Raw genomic sequence first — 23,028 nt, 5'->3', positions numbered from 1 at the left:
GGATTAGTGGGTAAAAAAATCTAAAAAAAATCTGTTTTTTAGCTTCTCTTCTATTGGACGTAAATGTCATTGGGCCAATTTCGATAAATAAAAGTTTAGTCTAGCCTTACACATTCCTTTATTTTATGTAAGACTTGAGAAACAACCCCAAATCTAAAGCTAGCCCAGAAAATTTTATAGAATTTCGCCCATTGTTAAAACTTACCTAAATTGTTATTGCCGGCATCACAGATTCCATTCCCAACTTTACGTGGATACTAAAAGTGAAAATAAATATAAGTAACAGATCTTATTTTCTAATAACATAGCTTGCTTTCATTAAGATAATGTCTTTACTTATAATAATATTAATGAAAATATCATATGCTGAACAAATTTCTAATCAAAACAATTTTCTAATCAAAACAAAATGTAATGCTGAATTTTTCCTTTCATCTGTGTGGCTGTTCTTTTTATATGTGTAATTAATCGCTTTGCTTCTTATGGATAATGTCCTCCCTGTTCTAATGAAGCCAAGACTAGTGATTTATCGCATCAAATAATAGAGAACTTTCCCCGGATATTAAAATAACAAGTTATAATATTAAAACCAGTTTTGTTATCCAAGAGGAGCCGACGGGAAGGGCTAACAAAACCAGTATCAATTTTATTATCTTTATTATAATATTCGTGGACAATTGTCTGTTATATGATGCTTTACATGATACGATGATCAAAACCGGTTCTAATCCAGCGGATATTAATCGGTTTCGAAGCCATGCTAGAAAGATGATTACCTGACAGTTAGGTAGAGGTCCACCGTATGCCGCATTCAAAGCCCATATGTCCCACTATTTTGGAGAAAAATCAAATATTTTTACATAATTTTTAAATACATTTGGTTACATGATTTTTTTACTCTGGTTGTCTATCTTTGTTGTATATAATAACGCAGTCAAACGTCCTAAAGAAAACCAACTCTAACAGCCTTTGTCTGAAAGTACTAACTGTGTAACCAATATATGCATTATACAAACTGTGGCTATAATATGGGTTTTTAATCACCATTATAAGTGATTTCTTGAAATATAATAGTAATTTATCGTATCGTATTATATACAGCTTTCCGCGGATATTAAAATTGAAAATTAAAAGATAAGTCCCTTGTAGCTTACAAAACTAGTATTAATTTTATGATTTCTATTTTTACATTCATGAAAAATTGTGTTTAATACGATGCAATAGACGATTTGTCAGTATTGCTGAGAACCGGTTTTAATCCAGCAGATATTAATCGGTTTGAAAGCCATGCTGTAATATCTATTAATTCTTTGTCGATGGCTTATTAGTCTGTCAGTATGTCTGTTATATAACCTGGGAGAGTTCATAGGTTTTTCTTTTAGTTTTGTTGATTCCATTGGCTTTGCAGCGCCCGTTTGGATCCACAAGGTCAAATGTAGGATACCTGTAACAAATAAAATCTATTCTTTTATAAAAGTAATAGGGTGTTTGTATGTCTGTTTGCCTTTGCTAACCTCCAGACCGATATGGTTCTCCTTTACAGTGAAGTTTTTGATAAGTCCAAGTACTATTTTTGGGGAGTACCTGAAAGAAATTTCCCTCTACCTAAAAAAGAATTAAAGGAAAAGTTGAGGGGCCGCTAGTTCTAGTCTGTCTGTAGATGTATATTAACTAACTTAAGTCGCTTTTTGTGTCCGATTTTTAATTTATGCATTTAGATTTAGCAAGTTTTCTGGAAATTTCAAATAACCCATTAAAAAATAGAGAAATGATAATTCAGTTTCTAAAATTATCAGTGGTTCTGGGATAAATCAATGACAAATAAATCACCATTCTTATATAAAAATAACAGGATGTCGGTTTGTGTGTACTGAACCGATATGGCTCTCTTTTACAATGGAGCTTCTCATTAGGTCTATGGAAGGTTTTTGGGAAAAGGTACTACCATTCTCCTAAGAGAAACCGCATTGAGAAAAAATGAACCCCATAATTTTAATATCTTTTTATGTTTAAAATTAAATTGAAATAATCCTGTAATTTATTTGCCCCTTTGTGCATTGGAGAGAAGATTTATTTATTTGCCAGTTACCTATCCTTGTATCTCTTAAACTTAATCCTTTAAAATAAACCATCCATTCCTTCATTCATAGAAAATTAATTTTAAACATTTTTAGAAATACTGTCTTATTCTAAAGTGTATTTTTGCTGAACAACTGCATATTATATTTACATGGTTAAACTGGCCCCATAAAAAACACTAGTCCCCAAAGTTTGAAATAACGTTTTCTTATTCGTTAGCTCAACAACTTTGGGGACTTTTATTCAATTTTTGGTTGGTTGGTTCATTGAGTGTCTAAATATTTCAACCAAAGGGGTAATTTTATGTATCAACATTGAGGATGTACTTCAATTTATCAGCCATTGTCCTATCCCTTAAGATCCCTGAAATGATTACCTTGTAGTTATATATTCAACACACTTTTTATGTTTCGCATCCCATTTATCTAAACACCTAAAATTAAAGTATTTTTATTATTGTTATCTAATGATGGTAATAATCTTGTAGAATTGCAGTATTCACAGGGAGGGAAGGGTCAATGGACTGTAAATAATACAAGTCCACAATGTTTCTAGAAAAGTTCTATAATTTAATGGTTTTAAAACTTTGGTTACAGTTATTAAACTTTGATTGGTTGGGGTCTATAACTGCGTTGCTCTAACCCTGCGGGACTAGTCAGTATCAAATTTAACCTAACCTATAATAACAAAAATGTCACCCCCCCCCCCTTTATCAATTTATTTCAAAGTTAAAGAGGGTGGAGGGTCTGGGCTCGACTAAACACTTTGAGGGAAACAGCATACCTCTCATATCCATTACGAAGAATTCTTCCGTCCTCTGTTGTAAAACCTCCTAAATACAAATTTTATCAATTTTTAGGAGTGGGGGTTGGTAGAAGGGGGTGGGGGGTAATACTACCTTAAAAGTTTTTTTTGTGCCTGTCCCTTACTTTTGGGTGCATTAATATGATATAATATAAATTTTTTTATTTAAAAGCACTTCAATCTTCAATTACCTCTCGTCTGCGGTAATCTAACCGCTGCGTGGCTACCCTGTACTCAATTCAATCTTAGAGTAAACGTCTAATACAATAACGTTTAGGTTTACAAAAAGGCATAAAAAAACATTAAACAAGGCATGTTTATAGAGAAGCTTTGCACCTAAAAATTCCATTCAAAAAGGGATTGATCCACTGTTTAATTGTTTTTATATAATCATACGATACAAGTGCTTTCAGACAAATGAATAGAATTTATAGAAATGTTTTAGCATATGTAACAACGTAAAAGAGATGAACTTGCAATTAGTAAAGTTGTTAGAGACACATTTATTACAAACTTTAGTTCAAGTTTCAGTTTTAATATTTAGTAGTTTTTGTAAGGGATTAGGGGTTGGGACAATAATTAATCATTATGCGTAAAATTATGCCTTTGGTAGTCAGTTAACATTGGTTGAAAAAAGAGGGCATTTTTATTTATCTCTATTGTCCTTACAATCCCGTAGTTCTTATAAAACACTTTGTTAGAAGCGACGCTATGATTCACTTAGTTTATTTCTCAGTCATTGTGAAAAATAATGTATAGCTCGTATATTACAGACAATTTTCCATTAATATTAAAATAAAAGTTGTATAATAAATCCCAGTTTTAATCTTATAATTTTATCGTTTAATATCCGCGGAAAGCTGTCTATAATACGATGCAATAAATAACTAAACAATAACGGGAATATTTCAATGAGATAAGACAAAAGCATACCTTCGACTAGACAAGAATTAATATATTTTCCCCGCTGGAAACTCTCACATCCCTAAAAAAAAATTATTTAAAACAATGGATATACAATTTACGTGGATATTATGGCAGGAAAAAAAGTTGTCGTCAATTTAGATTGCTAACATGGACATCATTTATTAAGCAATTCGTTCACTCAGTAGGGGGTGGGAATGAGGTAATGTGGGTGGATGATGGAATTATTATTTTAGCTAGCTCCAAATTTCACTTTACTGGAGTACATGATAGTCCTGTGTAAGATCCAAGTAATAATAAATCCATTTAAATAAATACTGGCATAAACAAGCAAAAAGTAATGATAAAATTTTCAAATTCTGAAACATTAAAAGTTGCGTTATTTTGTATATACACATACAGAGTGTTTTTTTTATTTTGAAATGTTTATACGTTCTAGTTAATGTTAGGTTAGGTGAGAGTGAAGACCCTAGAAGGGTTGGGGAGAGGAAACAGACGGGATGGTGATATGTAGGGAAGGGTAAGTGATGGGGGGGATGAAGAAAAGTGAATTATCTGCACTTCTAAAATTATAATCTAGAAATCATTAATCTTACAGACAGACAGAAAGACTTAAAGAGTAGCCTCGCTACTAAAAATTCAAAATATTAAAAATTATTCGACACCTTAAACATTGGAGAAACCGTTTTAGAGTAAAAAAGTTAAATGGATGCATATCCAACTACTTTAATGTACAGAATTATTTGGGTTTTTTCATTAATAAGATTAATTTGTTAATCCTTAAAAATTAAGGTTAATTTGTCTATACAAATATATTGCTTTCTTTTAATACAAACGTCTGTGCCACTAGCATCTAGATCTATGTATTTGATATGGAAACGAAGTTGGTAGAAAATAGCATAAAACATTCTAAGTATCAATATTAAGTTTACCCAAAATTAATAAATACATATATCTGTTAAGTTGTAAGCGAGACATCAACAGATAGACAAATAAGAAACCTTACTACTTCATATAAAAAAGTTTGTTAATATAAGCAAAGCTTTTCCATAAATATTGATGGTCTAATTAAATTTTGTCTAAAATTCAAAATTAGGCTTTTACATTAACCGTTACTATATCCTTCCAATTAAGTTTCCTTTGCTAGCCTAACTTAAAGACTAAAGTAATAAAAAAACACCCCCTCCACCCGTTACTTTTATTTATTTCAAAATAAGGTGGGGGTTCCTGTGCTCGACGTGACACTTTGAGGGAAACCTTTTAAAATTGAAAAATAACTGACCTGTGATTCCATAAAATAATCCACTTTCTTCATAATATCCTCCTTCCATACTGCACCCTGGATATAAAAAGCTTTTTATATTGCCCATAAAAATTGACGTCATACAATACAAATGACCAATGATAGAGACTAAATTAAAAATGACAGGCAAGTTCACATTATAATTGACCAATTTTAGGCCAGTATGACGTCATTTTTTATAGGCACTTTAAAAAACTTCTATATATAATTATTAGTAGCGCAGCCACTCTTTTACTATGCTATGACCGTACATCCGTCCATATGTCTCTCAGTTACTACATAAAAGTAATTGCTTTCAATATTTCGTGATATTTTTAAATCTACCGTTCTTTGCCTTTTCAAAAATTTACTGCACTTTTTTCATCAAAGCTAATTATAAACTTTCAATACTAAGCTACTTATGGACAAAATTGTCCTTGTATGTGTATGAATAAGGGGTTAGAGTAGAGGAAATTCCTTGTCCTATCAACAGGCACAATAGTTATCACAGTTAGGACTTGCAAACTAAGATCGACTTATCAAAAAGTTGACTACCTTACTTAATACAATGATTGGCTGTTAGACATACCCCTTTAGGGTTGGGGGGGAAATTAAAGATACATTCCCTTTAAATAATTTTTAAAAATTACCTATAAAAAATTTTACTTTATAAAAGAATTAATCTATAAAATACTAAGTGAGATATTTTAGTTTAAACAGACAGACGGACATATTTTTTACAGGGTGGGTGAGAGGTTAAAGATACATACCATAAATATGATTTTAAAACATGACCTATGAAAAGCTTCACTATTAAAAAGAACTCAATTGGTACAGTACTAAGTAAGATAATTTAGTTCAAACAGACACACGGACTTTTCTCCGCCCTTTTATATCTAAATTTACAAGAATCCCCAGTGATGATAAACCAAAAATTAAGGTTACCTGTAATTGATAATAATGGACATAGGAGGAACAATCATAGGGAATTCTAAAATCAAATTATCATCTTATTATACAAAAATAGTAAGCATTTTGTTTGTTCGCTAAGATTTCACTAATCATTGAACCAATTCATTTTAGAGAAGCTTTAATTAGTTTTCAGGAAGGATTTATGCTATTTCATTTTAAAATCAAAATCTTTCACATAACCACTAGATGTTAAGGGCGCAGCCGCTAGTACATTAATTTAATCAATTAAAAATAACCATCAAAGTCAATTTTGACATAATGAATTATAATTTCTTAAATTAGCACTTTGATATAAACAAAGCGTTTGATAGTGTTTCATTATATTTTATTCTAGTGTATAGCACTTTTTACCTAAATCTAAATCAATCAGCTGATCTTTCAGATAAATATATATATAAGTAGATAGATACCTGAATCATTCAGCTGAATCTTTCAGATAAATAGAAAGGTAGATAGATACCTTAATCTGAACCGATCAGCTGAATCTTTCAGTAAATAGATTATAGATAGATACCTTAATCTGAACCAATCAGCTGAATCTGTGAGCTGACCTATAGCCCATTCTCCCCAACCAGTCAAGTCAGAAGTTCGTACATCTAAAACAAAGAAAAGAGTTGCATGTCCTCGGAAATCTCTAGAAGCCATCAAACAGCATTAATCTGGATAGAAACCAATCAAACAAATATTGACATAGATATTAGATATGTATATGGGATAAAAATAACCCTAAAAAACAGTTTTCATAAATACAATATTATAAAACTATATATGAGGACAGAACAACAGTCCACGTTTTTGTTTATTTTGGAAGTGAGTGTTTTTAAGAACGAAGCTTCTAATGATAGGGTTGGTCCGTCCTTACGTCACGGACTATTAGCTCCTTTCGTTAATTTAAACAGGTTAGAATTGTCCTATCGATTCCAAACTTTGCATGGCGATTCCTGTCCATTTTAAACATGTTGTTTTTAAACTTTTTTAACAACAAATTTTTATGTGATATCATTATCCGATTGATTTGATTTTTGGAATACTCCTAGAACAACAAAGTATCCGATTATTCAGTTCCGACAATCTAAAAGTGTTAATGTTCGTTTGTCCTACCGTTTCAGAGCTTCAGAGCGTTTTTTGGATGTTGTCATCCTTGTTTTTTTTATAAAATGTATTAAGATTTATTTGTCTGATTTAGGAACTAGCTCATCGCCAAAACAATTAAATTCTACTTTAAAGGAAACTTCACATAGGTCTCGGGGTAGTTTAGGGCTATTTTCTACCACATCCTTACATTTCCAATACAGTTATGTTAGGCTTGATACTAGAGCCGAAGCCACCATCTTACATGTGATAAATTATCAACCTTTGTTGTAAATACTGACGTGAAAGGACCAGAGATCTAAAGGGATAAGATAATGGCCGATAAAATTAATGTGCATCCCCTATGATGAAACAAAATAACCCCGTGTGTGGATTACAGTTAGTGGTTAAAACGTTTGGACACTCAACTTAATGATCAACAAATAAAATTCAATAAAAATCCGGAAAGTTGTTAAGCTTCAGAATAAAAAAAACTTTGGGGACTGGTGTAATAAACAGCCCAATGTCCCCTCCCTCTCTATGATTGGACATATTATTAGATCAATCTATATAATCATATTGTCTTTTCATATTGTTCACGAAAAAATGGAATATTAATGAATATATTTTTAAAAGCAAATCTATTTCACAAATTAGGTTGGTCTGTCTATCTGGGAGGGGGGAGACGATCAGCGACCCCTAATTTTAATATTTAAAAAAAGAAAAAGTAGGTATAGTACCTTTCGTGGCATTGCTTCTTTAGGCGCGATTCTTCGTTTTTTTCACAGTAGCTTTTCTCATATTTCTAGCCCCTGCAGGGGGCTCTAACCCTGCGGGGCCAATTGAGTAACCCTGTGGGGCAATCACCTAACCCAATATAACCTAACCTAAGGGGCGTTGCCACGAAAGGGACTATTCCCGAAAATACCATTTTTCTTGGGAGTTGGAGGTACCTGTCCCAAAAATAGTTTTAAGACGTCCATGGACTAATGAAAAGCTACACTGGAAAGGGGATTCATTTCAGTTTAGTGGTAAGTGAGATTCTTTGTAATTCACAGACAAACATCCAGTTACTTTTGTATTGTTAAATAATGATAATAATACTTTTATATTAGGTTAAAAACCTCTTAATCCCTGTTTTCTTATGAATGATACCTTTTCTTAGGCTTTTTTTCTTTTACCTTTCATAAGCGGTTAAATATTGTATTAGAAAAAAGGATGACAACATCCATAAAAGCGAAGCTCTGAAACGATAGGACAAAGAATATTGTATTCTTGTACACTGTTTGAAATCGATAGGATAATTATAACATGCCTAATATAACAATAAGAGCTATCCGTGACGGACTGACGGACAGACCCTAATAATAGAGTGGCTTCGCTCATAAAAAAGACAACACGAATTCAATATAAATTACAATATTCTAATATTTACCTTTAAAGTTACATCTGATATTCTAATATCCTATATCTATAGTACAAAGAAGAATGATGTCTGTCCGTCCGTCCGTCTGTCTTTATGAAGCTTAAGATCTTAATAACCGCTGAATTGATTGGGTTCTACTTTTCAGGTGTTGTAGGTACTGGTCCTGCGTTGGTTTTAAGCTATTTCCTGGGGGGTCCTTAGAAGGGTTTTGGCTATTTCATTTTAACTTTTGAAAAAGTCTGTGTATGGTTTTAGACTATTTTTCTGCCCTTCCATATCCATATAGAGCCCCTAGATGTTAGTGGCGCAACCGCCAGCTTACCTATGTAGTTACATCTGTCTGGTCGGTTCTGGACATGGGTTAGGCCTAATATGTGCAGCATCTCGTGCATACCTAGATAGATATATAGATAGAGATAGATAGATAGATAGATATAGATAGATAGATAGATAGATAGATAGATAGATAGATAGATAGATAGATAGATAGATAGATAGATAGATATATAGATAGATAGATAGATAGATAGATAGATAGATAGATAGATAGATAGATAGATAGATAGATAGATAGATAGATAAATAGATAGATAGATAGATAGATAGATAGATAGATAGATAGATAGATAGATAGATAGATAGATAGATAGATAGATAGATAAATAGATAGATAGATAGATAGATAGATAGATAGATAGATAGATAGATAGATAGATAGATAGATAGATAGATAGATAGATAGATAGATAGATAGATTGATAAATAGGAAAATAGATAATATAATTATGCATAATAAGATAATATTTTTAGTTATATATAAAAATATTTTGTATTATTATTAACATTGAAAATTTTGATTCTAAATGACCAAAATTTTATTTTCAGAAATGTACAGTCAATTATACAGTACCATTTAAAACAAATGACAGTACATTTAACATGCTGTACGAATTTTATGAATTAATATTGCCGGCTTTATGACAAACGTAAGTAGTAAAATGAAATATGCAAATTTCTTAATAATAAATTGTATTTTTAAAAATTATGATGAAAATAACATAATAAACGTAACTAAAGAAAAGTACTTTTTACTTTTTATGGGCTGATTTTTCTGGCAATTGAAGCATAGTCAAATATCCTCAGCAGATACAGAGATCTAAAGCATCAGACAGACAAGCTATTACTAATTTGAGAAAATAAACTTGATAACAGGAAGAATTAAAAATTTAGAGGAAGTATTTTAAGATATTTATATGTTTGGTGCTTTCTCTCAATATGGCTAGCGAGCACAGAAGCCCCCTTACGTTTTAAAAATCAACAAGGATGACAACATCCATAAGTAGCGAAGCACAAAAAAAATTAAGGATGTTAATACGTACAAGTAGATTTAAAGTGTATTTATTAATTGATTTATTGGAGAAAATAAACACGAAACCCTGTTTTATTTTGTATAATGAAGACAATCAAAGTAAATAACATAAAAGATGCTCAGAACAATGGGAAAAATTATTTTGATACTGATATCCCAAAAAAGTTTTAAAATTGGACCAAAAACACCAAAGATATGAGAAAATATGTAAAACATATAAAAATAGCAAAAACCTGCTAAAAGGCAGTCTGACCGCAATGCTTGTTTTCTTAAAACGACAGGAAATTTAATTTTTAAATCCTAAACTTTAAAAAAATTTGAAAATTGGACTATATACATCAAAGATATGGAAAAATTTAAAAATAGCCAAAACCCTGCAAAAAGGAAGCCTGACCGTCATGGTTGTTTTCTTTAAACAACAGGAAATTTAATTTTGATATGTATAACTGAAAAAATTTTGGAAATCGCACCATAAACACCAAAGATATGGAGAAAAATGTGAAAAATACAAAAATAGCCTAAAACCTGCTGAAAGAAGGTCTGACCGTCATAGTTGTTTTTTCAAAAGGACAGGAAATTTAATTTTGATATCTATAACTAAAAAAATTTTGGAAATCGGACCATAAACACCAAAGATATGGAGAAAAATGTGAAAAATACAAAAATAGCCTCAAACCTGCTTAAAGGCAGTCTGACCGTCATAGTTGGTTTCTTTAAAGGACTGGAAATTTAATTTAGATATCTATAACTGAAAAAATTTTGAAAATCGCACCATAAACACAGAAGATATTGAGAAAAATACAAAAATAGCCTAAAACCTGCTAAAAAGCTGTCCTACCGCCATTGATGTTTTATACTTAATTGTGCTCCTTAATGATGGGAATGTTGTCAAAAAAATTCAGCATTCTATCTTTTATAGGAGCTGAGTAAATCCCATTTCTCCCATAGCGTTACGGACTGACTGACGGACGGACTGACGGACGGACAAAGTGAATTATAGAGTAGCTTCGCTACTAAAAAAAAGGATTTTCCTTATCCCTAACCCTTACTAACCATGCGGGACCGTGAAACCAAAATAATCTAACCAAACCTGACCTAAAGTAAAATGCAAATAAACTCAAAACTCCCCCCGCCCTAATTTAATAGAGGAAGAGAGTCTCTTTGCTCGACTAGCCACTTTCAGGGAAAGCACCAAATTTTTTTTTCTTCTTTTTAATCAAAAGAAAATCAACGATTTTTTTATGCATTTTTTGCAAGTAACGCTTTCCCAATCTAAATTCTCATTTACTTTTTAAAAACTGTTTTTCTTTAATCAGAAAAAGAGAAAAAATGTAATAAAACTTTTGATTACTTATTATTTACGTTAGCATATTTCAAAACTAGTTGCTTTTGTCTCTAGCCTCTAGGGGGAGGTGAGGGTGTCTGAAAAATAGCTTAAAACCAGCCCAAGATATTTATAACGCTTTTCTGAAACGTACAATCTATTCCTACTAGTAATTTCCGAGATCTTAAGCTTCAGAAAAAAATAACTTTACTACTTTAAATAAAAGGATATTTATTTTTGTAGTGAAGCTACTCTACAAATCTTTGGTCTGTTAAAAGATCTATAGTATAGATGTATATAGAGATAACTACCTGCCCCCCTTTTCCAAGGACCTTTTTCATCTGCTAGCAATTTTTTTTCTTTTTGTAGATACAGTTATTTAATCTAATGGTCTGTTGGTCGGTAATGAAAATGAAACCTACCTCCAATATGATTAACTCCACATCCGCCTTGACTGACAGGTGCCAGGACTAGAACATGCTCCCCTGCACCTTCGCTGAAACCTATATGTCACAAAGTGATGGTATGTTCCTTCTTATAAAACATGGCGTGTACAGAGATTCACAAAGAAGATGTGAAACCATAGATAAGGAAAGTATCGTGTGGGACGTCATAAAAATACGTCATAAAATCTATCACTTTTTTAGGGGTTTTCTTTCCCACTTTTCATCTTATCCTTTAGTTTTAGACGTATCTTTATGACGTCACACTTGACTTTCCGTATCTCCTGTGACACCGTGTGGGGGTTAAAAACAGGAAAGATAGTTTTTCTTTCATCTTGTCTTAGAAGGATATTAAATCTAAACTACAACCCTCTTCCGCAGTTCATAAACCAATAATAATAAGAATGAAATTTAATTGTGTATGTTTTTAGAAGATTTATGATTCCGACTTGCAGAAAAAACATAATCTAAAAAAAAATTGGTAATATCCTCTTAGAGTTTTTTCTTTGATTTTGAAAATTTGAGTGGCATTCCCCCCTCCCCCTCCCCTTCCCGGCAGAACCATGAACTCTGGCCCCAGCGCTCGGCTCCCTAGCCTGCCTAGCCGCAGCGCTCGGCCCTCTTGCCTGCCTAGCCGCAGCGCTCGGCCCCCTTGCCTATAACCTAACCTAACCTAAAATAGTTGTTCCTTACCGGGGAAGGGGGGGGGGGGAAGAATCAAATTTTAAAAATTAGAAGAAAAAAATTAGAAAAGAGGATAACGACAAAAAATGTTAAAAGAAAATCTTAGATATGCATTCAAACGACTTTTACAAGAAATCATATATCTCCTAACGGAAGTTGGCGAATTTGTAAATACTACAGGGTGTTTCAAATAAAACTGCGTTTTCCGGTTTTGGGAAACAACCAGTAGGAGTATGAAAAAAATAATTATATATTCTTATTCTCTATAAAAATATTGATCAATTTTATAAAAGGTGTTTTTTTAATATCTCTTAAACAATAGCGTTTTTTAGAGCTTAAAGAATTCAAAATGTATGTGTGTTGCTTCATTCTTGTTGAAATTTAGGGCTATAACGTTAAACTAAATTCTTCTTTTTACTTGAAAACGACATTATAGAATGCTCAACTAAATATTCTAATAATTACATTTAAAATTTAATTTAAAAATGCTTATTTTTACAGAACAAATGATAAACTTTATTCTTGCTTTAGTTATGATTCAATGTGATAGTTCATGTTCGTTCCTCACCCCTCCCCCTTTAATCTCCTAATCCCTTTTGATTGATACATGACATATTAACTTATATAACAAGTAATTAAAGAAAAAGTCTTTTTAACGACAATTTTTAATCAAGATAACTTGCTTATTTTTAAAGATATTGAAATTGTCAATGCGCACAGTATTATAAGAGATTTATTACTAAAAATGACTTTGCCATAGAGAAATAGAAAAAACTAAATTCTGAAGAAACTAAAAAGCTCTTTGCATGTAGCCAAAAAAAAGAAAATATGTAAAAAATCTCAAATGGGGACATTGATTTAACCTTTTATTACTTTAATATTGTACTTTTTAACCTATATGTTGCAAAATAAATGAGTTATTTGATTATTATTGTTATCACAGTTTTAATATCAGGCATTTTTACCCTACATGTACCTATCAGTACAGCCGCATTTTTAGAGATATTGAAAAACACATTAAGCAATGTTATGTACATTTTTACAGAGAATATGGACCTATAGTTATTTTTTCATGCTCCTTCTGGTTGATTCCCAAAACTGGAAAACGCAGTTTTTATTGAAACACATTGTATATCTATAAGAAAAGTAGTAAATTTATTTACAATACCTGACTAGGGAAGTCCTTAATATTACCTACGCCAATAGAGCAGCAACCACATCCATACTTCTCTATATCTTCAGATATCAGTAGGTAGTCTGTGTCTCTAGCTGTTCTAAATAAATAGACACATTTATAGAGAAGCTTCACATTGAAGCTTTTCATAGTGCCTATAATAAATGACGTCATACTGGCCTATTATTTGTAAATCAAAATGTATTCTGGCCTGCCATTGGTAATTTAGTCTGTGTATTGGCCTATCATTGGTCATTTGTATTGTATGACAACATTTTATATAGGCACCATAAAGAGCTTCTGCACATTGTTCCAGGGATGGTTTTAGGCTATCCGCTATTTTATTTGTATTTGTAAGGATTATTCTAGTTTTTTTCCGACACTTCCCTCCCCGTTCAAAAAAGATACCGTAGATGCTAGGGGCACATTCACTAGTATAGATTATTTTATATAAATCAGGGATCTAAAGGGATAAGACATCAGCCGAAAAACTATCTCTTCTGTACAGTGGCGTGCGAACCGAAGGGGGCATTTGGGGCAATCGCCCCCCCCTAGCGACCAAAACGCCCCCCCCCCTGCCCCCCCCTAGCCACCGCCCCCCCTGCCCCCCCCTAAATGTTGAAAAATGCTCATTTTGCCCCCCCCTGGTCAACAAAAATGCCCCTTTTTGCCCCTTACCCTACAAAAAGCAAAACTATCCCAGTTTCCAAAAAAAAAGATCAAGAAATACTCAACAAAAAAAATTTTTTGGCGCTTCGCGCCAAACAGACAGTTACAATTCATTTAACCTTACCAAATTTTTTAATTAGTGTAGAAATTAGGTTATAATCTTATTTCACTGAACATAACAAACCAGGTAATAGGAAGTATTTTATTTTGTATAATATAAACTTTTTACCAAAGAAATTTTGTACATCCCCAATGATGATACACAAAATTACCCCTTATATAGATTACAATTAATGGATGAAATGTATGGAAACTTGACTAAATTAACCAACCAATCAAAATTCCATTAAAGTCCCCAAAGTTGTTGAGCCAACGAAGAAGAAAATTTTATATGAAATATTGGGGACTAGTGTAATAAATAGCCCAAAAACCCCTCCCTCCCTGCATATTTGAAGAAAAAAATTTGCGCTTCGCGCCCTTCCAAATGGTTTCTGCTTTTTATCACTATTATATTTGTTTTTATTTCTATAAAAACATGTGTAAAAAACAAATATTTAATCAAAAAGTTATTTTATATAAAAAAATAACAGCGTTGATATTTATCTAAGCCTTTTTCTCAACACTGTATGTCTGTCTAAATGAATAACTATATATGATGTCATATTATTTTCAGGATAAGTTTATCATTTTTTGTGTACATACCCTTACAAAAAGATTTTTTATGGCAATTTTCATTAAAAACCCTTAAAACTAACTACACTCTATATTCCTAACTTGATAAAATACGCCACTCTTGTTGTCTTTAATTGATTTTAGTTCAAAGGGGGAGTAAATATTTTTAGGTGCGCTTCACGCACCGCCCTTATAAATCATTGGAAACACCACTTAATCAAAAATTAACAGAGTTTTATAGTGCCATTTAAAGAGGGTAGGATATGTTAATATAACTTTTTAGCTTCTCTATAATTCACTATGGCTGTCAGTATGTAATGCTAAGGTGGAAATGTGATTTTTTCAACTGCAATTAAAGATAGAAGGCTAAAACTGAATGTTAACATTCCAATCATTATGGAGTATAATTAACTATTAAAAATTTATGGAGGTCGGACTGCTTTTCAGGACGTTTTTGGCTATTTTTGTATCTTTTAAATTTCGGGTATAGTCCATTTTGTGACATTGCCTCTTAAGGTGCATTTCGTCGTATTTTCACAGTAGCTTTTCACCTATTTATAGCTCCTGCGGGGCCAATTGCCTAACCCTGCGGGGAAATCACCTGACCTAACTTAACCTAGAATAACCTATTAAAAGCTACTGTGAAAATAGGACGAAATGCCCCTTAAGAGGCGTTGCCACAAAAGAGACTATACCCCAAAGTTTTCCATATTTTCAAGAGATTTTTATATCTGTAGATGAAAGGACAAGTAATTTTTTTTTATTTTTTACATAGTCTTTATATCTTTGGTTTTTATGGTTATTCGAAGATGCTTTCTAGCTCCCTTCCCTTCGGTCATTACAGGGTGGGGAGAAGGGATGGGGGAGAAGGGATGGGGGAGAAGGGATGGGGGAGAAGAGATGGGGGGGGGAAGAGATGGGGGATATAAATGGGAAATAGGGATGGGGGAAGGGATGGGGAAGAAGGGATAAGGACTAGAAGGCCCATAATCAAATAATTCCACCCCTTAAAACGCCCTTATTTAAAATTAGTATATATAATCAAAATGCCCCCCCCTAAAGCAAAGTGCCCCCCCGGGGCACTTTGTTTTAGGGGGGGGCAAAATTTTACAAAATCTTCAAAATGCCCCCCCCTAGACAAAGTGCTTCGCACGCCACTGCTTCTGTAGATTAGAATTAGTGGTTAAAACGTTTGGAAACTCAACTAAATGAACCAACTAATCAAAATTTCAATAAAATTCCCCAAGGTTGTTAGTCCAAAGAATAAGAGAACGTTATTATAAGACTTTGGTGAATAGTGTAAATAACAGCCTAATGTGCCCTCTCCGTACTTAGTAATTTAGTAACAGTACTAATATTAGAGAAAATAAAGTGTATAGATGCTAAGCGTGCAGTAACTAGTATATATTAATACTAGCGGCTACGCCCCCCCCCCCCCCAGAGGCCTCTAGGGGCACTTTATATATTTTTTAAAAAATAATACGATACCTATCTATGTTGCTTTCAAGTCTCTACGATACCTTGCTATGTTGCGTTCGAGTCTCTATAGGTAAATTTTAAAAAAAAATTGTGATTTCTCTCGGAAGGGTGTTGTTACCCTCCCCCCAAATAGATATAAACCTTCCCGGGACCTATGAGAAGCTACCCTGTTAAGGAGAGCCCGATCGGTCCAGCGGTTAGCGAGATCCTTCGGTACACACAAACAGACAGACAAACAGACATTCTGTTACTTTATTATAAGGATATAACCATACCTTGGTATAAACTGAATATTAGTAACACTACTAATATTTGAGAAAATAAGCTGCATCGTCACCCATTCTCTAAAAATACAAATATTAGATTGTTAAAAATTTGGATTTACGTATTTTAAAGGACAAGACAATGGACAATATATTGCTAACGTCTCTAATTATCATAATTGAAACAGTTCTGTAGTAGTAACAAAGAAGATAAAGTATAGAATAGAATCCAGGTAGAAGATTCTGCCTGGCTAGCCTGAAGTAAAATTGGAACTTTTGAAAGACCAAAACGGCTATAAGGCTGTTAGTAAATAACATGATTTCAGTAATTATTCAGAAAAAATATTCAGAATAAATTCCTTTTGCAATAGTTTACTAAAAGCCATGTACCCAAGAATCCAGCTTCCTCTTCCCTATTCACAATGGATTAAAAATGTGCATATTAAGCCTTAAAAAAATTTAATTATGTAAATTTTACAAAAAAAATATTGGTCTCAGTATTTATATTATAAAACTAGGTTGCGCTCTTATGTTTGTTTTTAAACAGCTGATTTATACATGATAGCAACTACATCCATACATTAACTTGTGGAAGGGGGGATGGGGGAGGAAGGGGCTGAACCCATTTAGCTGACCCTTTAGAATTACAAATGTGGTCAATTGTACTTACCAAAATTAAAACAAGAGTATGTACTAGTGACAACTAGTCATTGTGATTTGTACTTTAGCATTATTGTCTTTACTGCGCAAGTCAAAGATTCGTTCAAATTTCCCAGAAATATTTAGGGTTTTCATTTCTATTCCTCCTTATTCTATGAGTAGTAATTATTGGTTGAAAAGATTAGACATTTTATGTTTGGAACCATCCAATCAAATTGAAGTACCCGAAGTTATTGAGCCCACGAATAAGATGACCTTGTTATGAAACTTTGGGTCCAGTGTAATTTACAGTCAAATGTCCGCTCCCTCCATGAACATCCAGTTCTTTCTATCTGTTCATATGTCAACACATTTGAAGCAAAAAATCTCAGAAAATGCGTATAATAAGTTTTTAACTGGTTTTGTTGTGTTTTAAACTATTTTCTCGTATTCATTCGAATCCGGTGGATAGGAACCGGTTCTCATCCATACGAAAAAACTATGTCTAGCATCGTATTATATCCAGCTTTCTACGAATATAAAAATGTACAATCATAAGATTAAAACCAGTTTTTTTTAGCCGGTGCCTTTGGCACCTAGGGGCTAAAAAACTAGTTTTAATCTTATAACTGTACATTCTATATCCGCGGAAAGCCGTTTATAATACGATGCGAGAAATAACTATTCCAGTATCACTTCAATACCGATTAATATTAGAACCGGTTCTCAGCCATACGTATCATAAGATTAAAACCAGTTTTTTAGCACGAGCCTTCGGCATCTCTTAGCTACAAAAACTGTTTCTAATCATATAATTGTAAATTTTATATCAGCAAAAAGCTGTTATTTATTTCAACAACCTAACATTTAGAGCAGTTTTGCTTTTATAATTATTCCTTTTTTTATGAATAAATTTAATAAATATTTTCAATATTTTCTAATAAGAAACATGGTTAATAAAACAGGACAAATTTGCAAATAAGTTTTATATTGATTAAATAATAGAAATCTAGGAAAGCATCACATATTATAAATCCAATAAATCAAGAATTACCAAATTTTTTAGTCAACGAATGAGAAAAGTTTTTTACACAAAAAATTTTTTAAGCATAACTTACAGACCAATATTCTCTCCCTACCTCCCTGACTAATTACTTGTCCTATCTAGCCAAATATTTGTAATTACTTTTCAAAACTTTGTTTTGCATTATTACACAGGGAATAAGAGAGGGGACAATGGGCAATTAATTCAATTCAAGAGTTTTCGCTGAAAGACCATGATATCCAGATTTATCTAGAAAATATTTAGAAAATTTTAGAAAACTATAAAATAAGAAAAAAGTTCCAAGAAAAAAAGCATTCATTTGAAAATTAGATTACCAGCACATCAGACTGACGTATATACACTGTAATTAATTGCTAGAAAAATCTTCCCTGGAACCCGTTCAACCCATAGCCCCATAACGCAAAATTTTAATGGTTCTTAGATTGTTTATTACACAAATATCACAATAAAGTTTTTATCTATGAAATGATATTTTCTTAAGAAAAAAAATTTTAAAACCAGCCACATCATAACAAATTAAGTTTATTGATACTTGTCTGCTATATTCAAAACTAAAAAGCGTGTCTTGGTACTTTCATAGTGTGTTCCTTGCGGGATCGAACCGTCACCTAATTTTACCTAAACCTTACAAGAAATATAAGTAGAAGACGACTTTTGTAGTTTGAAATCATATTATCTAAGCAACGAAGCGCGGCATAGCCATATGTGTGCGCCCCACGCGCTTTCTTCCTTTGTATTGTTTATACCATGGGCTCAGCACGTTGTGTGTGACGAAAAATCATGTTTTGTAATAAAATGCGTGGTTTGCTGTGCTATGATTTTACCTCTAATACTTCCTGGCTTGATATGAATTAAGACTGGTGAGTATTCTTTCTTTTTAACCTTTGAATTTTGAAGATTAAAGTGATTTTTTTGGTTTAAGATATAGCAAATTGATTTCTTTATTTTTTCATTAAAATAGACCAAATCATTGACTTATTTTTACCTACGAATAATTTTATATATTTTTAAAATGATTCTGTTTGAAATTTATCAGTTTCTATTAAAAAATATGCACGTTTTCTTATTCACTGAAACATTTTTAATATTTTGTATTAATTTTGTTATTATTTTTTTAGATCCCACCGTTTCATAGTGGTAAATACACTATTTGTAACTGAATCAGTGCCTTATTCATTGGAAGTAGTGAGGTTGATTGTGCTTCTGCACTTTAAGATCTCGTAGACGGCCACGTAGGCCTAAGTACCGAGATATTTGGCCCAAGTACCGAAACAAAGCGAGTTAGCGGCATTTGGTCAGAACCTGCTAGATTCTTGCACATTCCTTTTAATCCAGTACCCAAAATCTGAGACTCCTAAAAATTGAATATTTGATCCTTTGTCCCCTCCCTTACTCCCTGATTATTACAATAGTTGCTGCTTTTCCTAAAAGTGCCTAGTCGAGCACAAAGACCCTCCCCCCTTTTTTTAAATTGAATAACAGGGGAAGAGGATTTGTTTGTTTGTTATTACTCTTGGTCAGAGCAAGTTAGGTTAAAGAGGGCATTTGGGTAACCACGTAGGCATAGGGCACCGCATGGGTTAGATATAAAAGAAAATAACCATTATCCCTTCTCCCTCCCCACAAAGGTTCAATTCATTTTAAAAATAAGGGTTGGGGGAGGGGTGTTGATGAGCACTTTGAAAGAAAGTCGATTTTTCTTTCTTTGTTTTTTTACAGTTAGGACCTTGACAGGCTTATAAAATAAAATCAATAAAAATCTCTTCCAAAACAGTAGCTTAGCTTAATATAATTTCCCATTGGGATTTGTATTCGAAGAGTTAGAGGGGGTTAAGAGTCAAGAATCTAGCATAAAGAATCATGCAAAGACTTTAATTTAAAATAGCCCAAACTAAATCACATAGCTTTTGAAGCTTCTCTGAAATGTAGAATTTAACTGGTTTAGTGGTTAGCGAGATCTTAATTGACATACAAAATAATTAACATATCAATACAAAAGGATAAAGTCTGTAAAGGCCCAAACTAATTATGTTTAGGGAAAATGAATGCTTTTTTACCAAAGTTTTCCTGAAGAAATTGTATATACTTTGATTAAGTACATAATAAAGTGTACATTATCAAATGTACTTTATCTAAATTAAGCAAGGAAAAAAAAAGATCTCGGAAATGGCTGTACCAATATGTTCATGTTTTTCAGGGGATCTCTTGGGATGGTTTTATGCTATTTTTTGTCCATATGATTCCAAAATGTTTTTAAAAATTAGAATCATTTTCTAGCAGCAATTTAACTTACTTTGTAGTGATGATAGATATAATGAAAGGTTCTTATCTATTGAGTAGCTTTAAGCTACTATAAAGAATAGAAGCGAAGCAGCTTATAGTGCCTTAAAAAATGAAGTCATATGACCAGTAGGCCAGTATTTATTTTAATTGACTAATGGTAAAATGTATACTTGCAGCTATCATTGGTCATTTGTATTCTATGACGTCATTTTTGTAGGAAGCTGCTATAATGGAAGCATAAAAGTAAAATTAATAATGATTTTGATTGGTAAAAAGTAATAGAAATGTCAAAAATGTTATTAATATTTTCTTTTTAGAAATATAATTATTGACATCTCACTAAGACATTTGCGTAGCTTCTCTACAAAAGTTACTTTCCCCACTTTAAAAAAAATACGTTATTTTCACTTTACACAGTGCAAATGAAGGTGCTTTGACTTTTGTGTCAGAACCTAAATTGGGACATAGTGCATTTCATTACCCTAGGTTATGAATATCTTAAAGGCTAATAAGACTAAAGGCGATAAACTAAAATTATGATAAACAAAATTACCTCTTCTGTAGGTGGAGAAGTTTGATCCCTGCTAGCTTGTACCAAATAATCGGGATTCAATAAAAGTCCCTTTCAGATTTTACGAACACGAATGACAGAACATATTTACAAACTATGGGATTGGGCACCAGTATAATTTAAATTCCAATTTTTCCAAATATATAAAAGTACACTGCATAAATATGTAAGGGATCTAAAGGGATAAGACAATGGCCAATAAATTAGTGTACTGTAATGATGATACAGAAAATTTACCCCTTATGTAGATTATAATTAGTGGTTGAAACGTTTTAACACACTACTTAATGAACCAACCTATCCAAATTCTATGAAAGTCCCCAAAGTTATTTACCTAACAAATAAGAAAACATTACTACAAATCTTTGGGGACTAGCATAAAAATAGCCCAAATGTCCCCTCCGTTCCTGAGTTATATATAAAAAATATTTCCTTTAGAAATTGAAATGTACTTTTTTTCTATCTTTCCCATTACAGTATGTCAAAGGGTATTTTAGAATATGCTAATATATGCTAAATGATTATACAACATTTATGAAAATTCAATAGCACAATATAAAAACAGTTATATAAACAATACAGAACCCCTCCCACCTTCCTGTATTTTTATAATTAAGTTAAAAATAGGGGGAAGGGTAGAGTAGATTTTTTCTCAATGCTGACAGTGCTTAAACAATACAGAGCAAGTTAAAAATAGGGGGGGGGGGAGGTAGAGTAGATATTTTTCAATGCTGACGGTGCTTAAACCCTGTGAGGCTACCCTGTACCCAATATAACCTAACTTTTCCTTAGGGAAAAAATATAACACATGAAAAAATAATTTAATTTATTTCTAAAAATAAGGGGTAGGAGATTTTCAATGTTCGACTGGGTTCTATGAGGAAAATGGCACCAAAAAGTACGTTTAAAACATTATTAATTTTAATGTAAGAAAATAGAATCATAGAAAAAATACTAGGTCAACAGATAATTCAATCAAATATAAACAAGAAGAAAAGATGATAATCTAGATAACAACAAGATGCAGCTTATAGTGGCTAATAAAAAATGACGTCATACAATACAAATAACCAATATTAGGCAAGTATGCATTTTACCATTTGTCAATTAAAATGGATACTGGCCTTTAATTGGTCATTTGTATTGTATGACGTCATTCTTTATTATGTACTATAAGCTTCTTCTAAGAACAAGGAAAATTATGTTTATGAGTAGCGCAGTAATAAAAGACAAAAATACCTTGCATAAATTAAAACCAAGAAAATATTCAAATTCTGCTTACTTCTATTTAGTTTTATTGAGATTTGCTTATTGGTTGGGGTGCTAGTTCGGTTCCTAGATTTTTAAGTTTTCATAATTTCCTCGACTCCTATTTAAGATAGACGGCTGATTTAAAAAGTTGACATTATGATTTGATTATTGGTTAAGGTTCCTAGATTTTCACATTATGAATTTTAAAAGGTTTCTTGATTTATTTAATTTAATGTTTATTTTTAATGACATTGCTCTATAGTTCATTTTTGAACCAATCAAAAGTCCCCAAAGTTGTTAAGACATCGAATAAGAAAACTTTTATTTATTATATATTTTTATTATAAAACTTTGAGGACTATTGTAATAAACAGTCTGACTAGAAAAATAAAATTATTTACCTGTGGTCTATAGTATCCGCAAACTGATAAGGTACACGTCCATTTGGCCAGACTCGCAGATTTGTCAGATCCGTCGAAGATTTTCCTAAACAAGGACAATATGTATAAAAATAGCACAGGCGCTGCATTATAAAATCGCAATGTTGTATTGAATAAACATGCCCTAAAGTTAAGAGAATCTT

The 23,028-nt window shown here is 32.2% G+C and overlaps 1 protein-coding gene across 1 annotated transcript in view; it reads right to left on the bottom strand.

The window, feature by feature from the left end:
* Positions 1 to 23,028, bottom strand: part of LOC145328513 (uncharacterized) — a 65,484-nt gene that overhangs the window by 23,035 nt on the left and 19,421 nt on the right. The window contains exons 4-17 of the mRNA XM_080172223.1: positions 22,847 to 22,931; positions 16,648 to 16,716; positions 13,573 to 13,652; positions 11,674 to 11,754; positions 8,881 to 8,952; positions 6,576 to 6,657; positions 6,035 to 6,080; positions 5,090 to 5,146; positions 3,817 to 3,868; positions 2,863 to 2,911; positions 2,456 to 2,512; positions 1,354 to 1,444; positions 777 to 830; positions 206 to 257 (exon numbers count right to left, since the gene is read on the bottom strand). Coding sequence (XP_080028349.1) covers positions 206 to 257; positions 777 to 830; positions 1,354 to 1,444; positions 2,456 to 2,512; positions 2,863 to 2,911; positions 3,817 to 3,868; positions 5,090 to 5,146; positions 6,035 to 6,080; positions 6,576 to 6,657; positions 8,881 to 8,952; positions 11,674 to 11,754; positions 13,573 to 13,652; positions 16,648 to 16,716; positions 22,847 to 22,931 — 927 coding nt within the window. The remainder of the gene's footprint in view (positions 1 to 205; positions 258 to 776; positions 831 to 1,353; positions 1,445 to 2,455; positions 2,513 to 2,862; positions 2,912 to 3,816; positions 3,869 to 5,089; positions 5,147 to 6,034; positions 6,081 to 6,575; positions 6,658 to 8,880; positions 8,953 to 11,673; positions 11,755 to 13,572; positions 13,653 to 16,647; positions 16,717 to 22,846; positions 22,932 to 23,028) is intronic.

This window comes from Acartia tonsa, chromosome 9 (assembly GCF_053477335.1).
Source record: "Acartia tonsa isolate MP-2025a chromosome 9, ASM5347733v1, whole genome shotgun sequence".
In the NCBI taxonomy this organism is placed as follows: Eukaryota; Metazoa; Arthropoda; class Copepoda; order Calanoida; family Acartiidae; genus Acartia; species Acartia tonsa.
The sequence above is the reverse complement of the archived record's forward strand: the minus strand, read 5'-3'. Positions and strand labels throughout refer to the sequence as shown.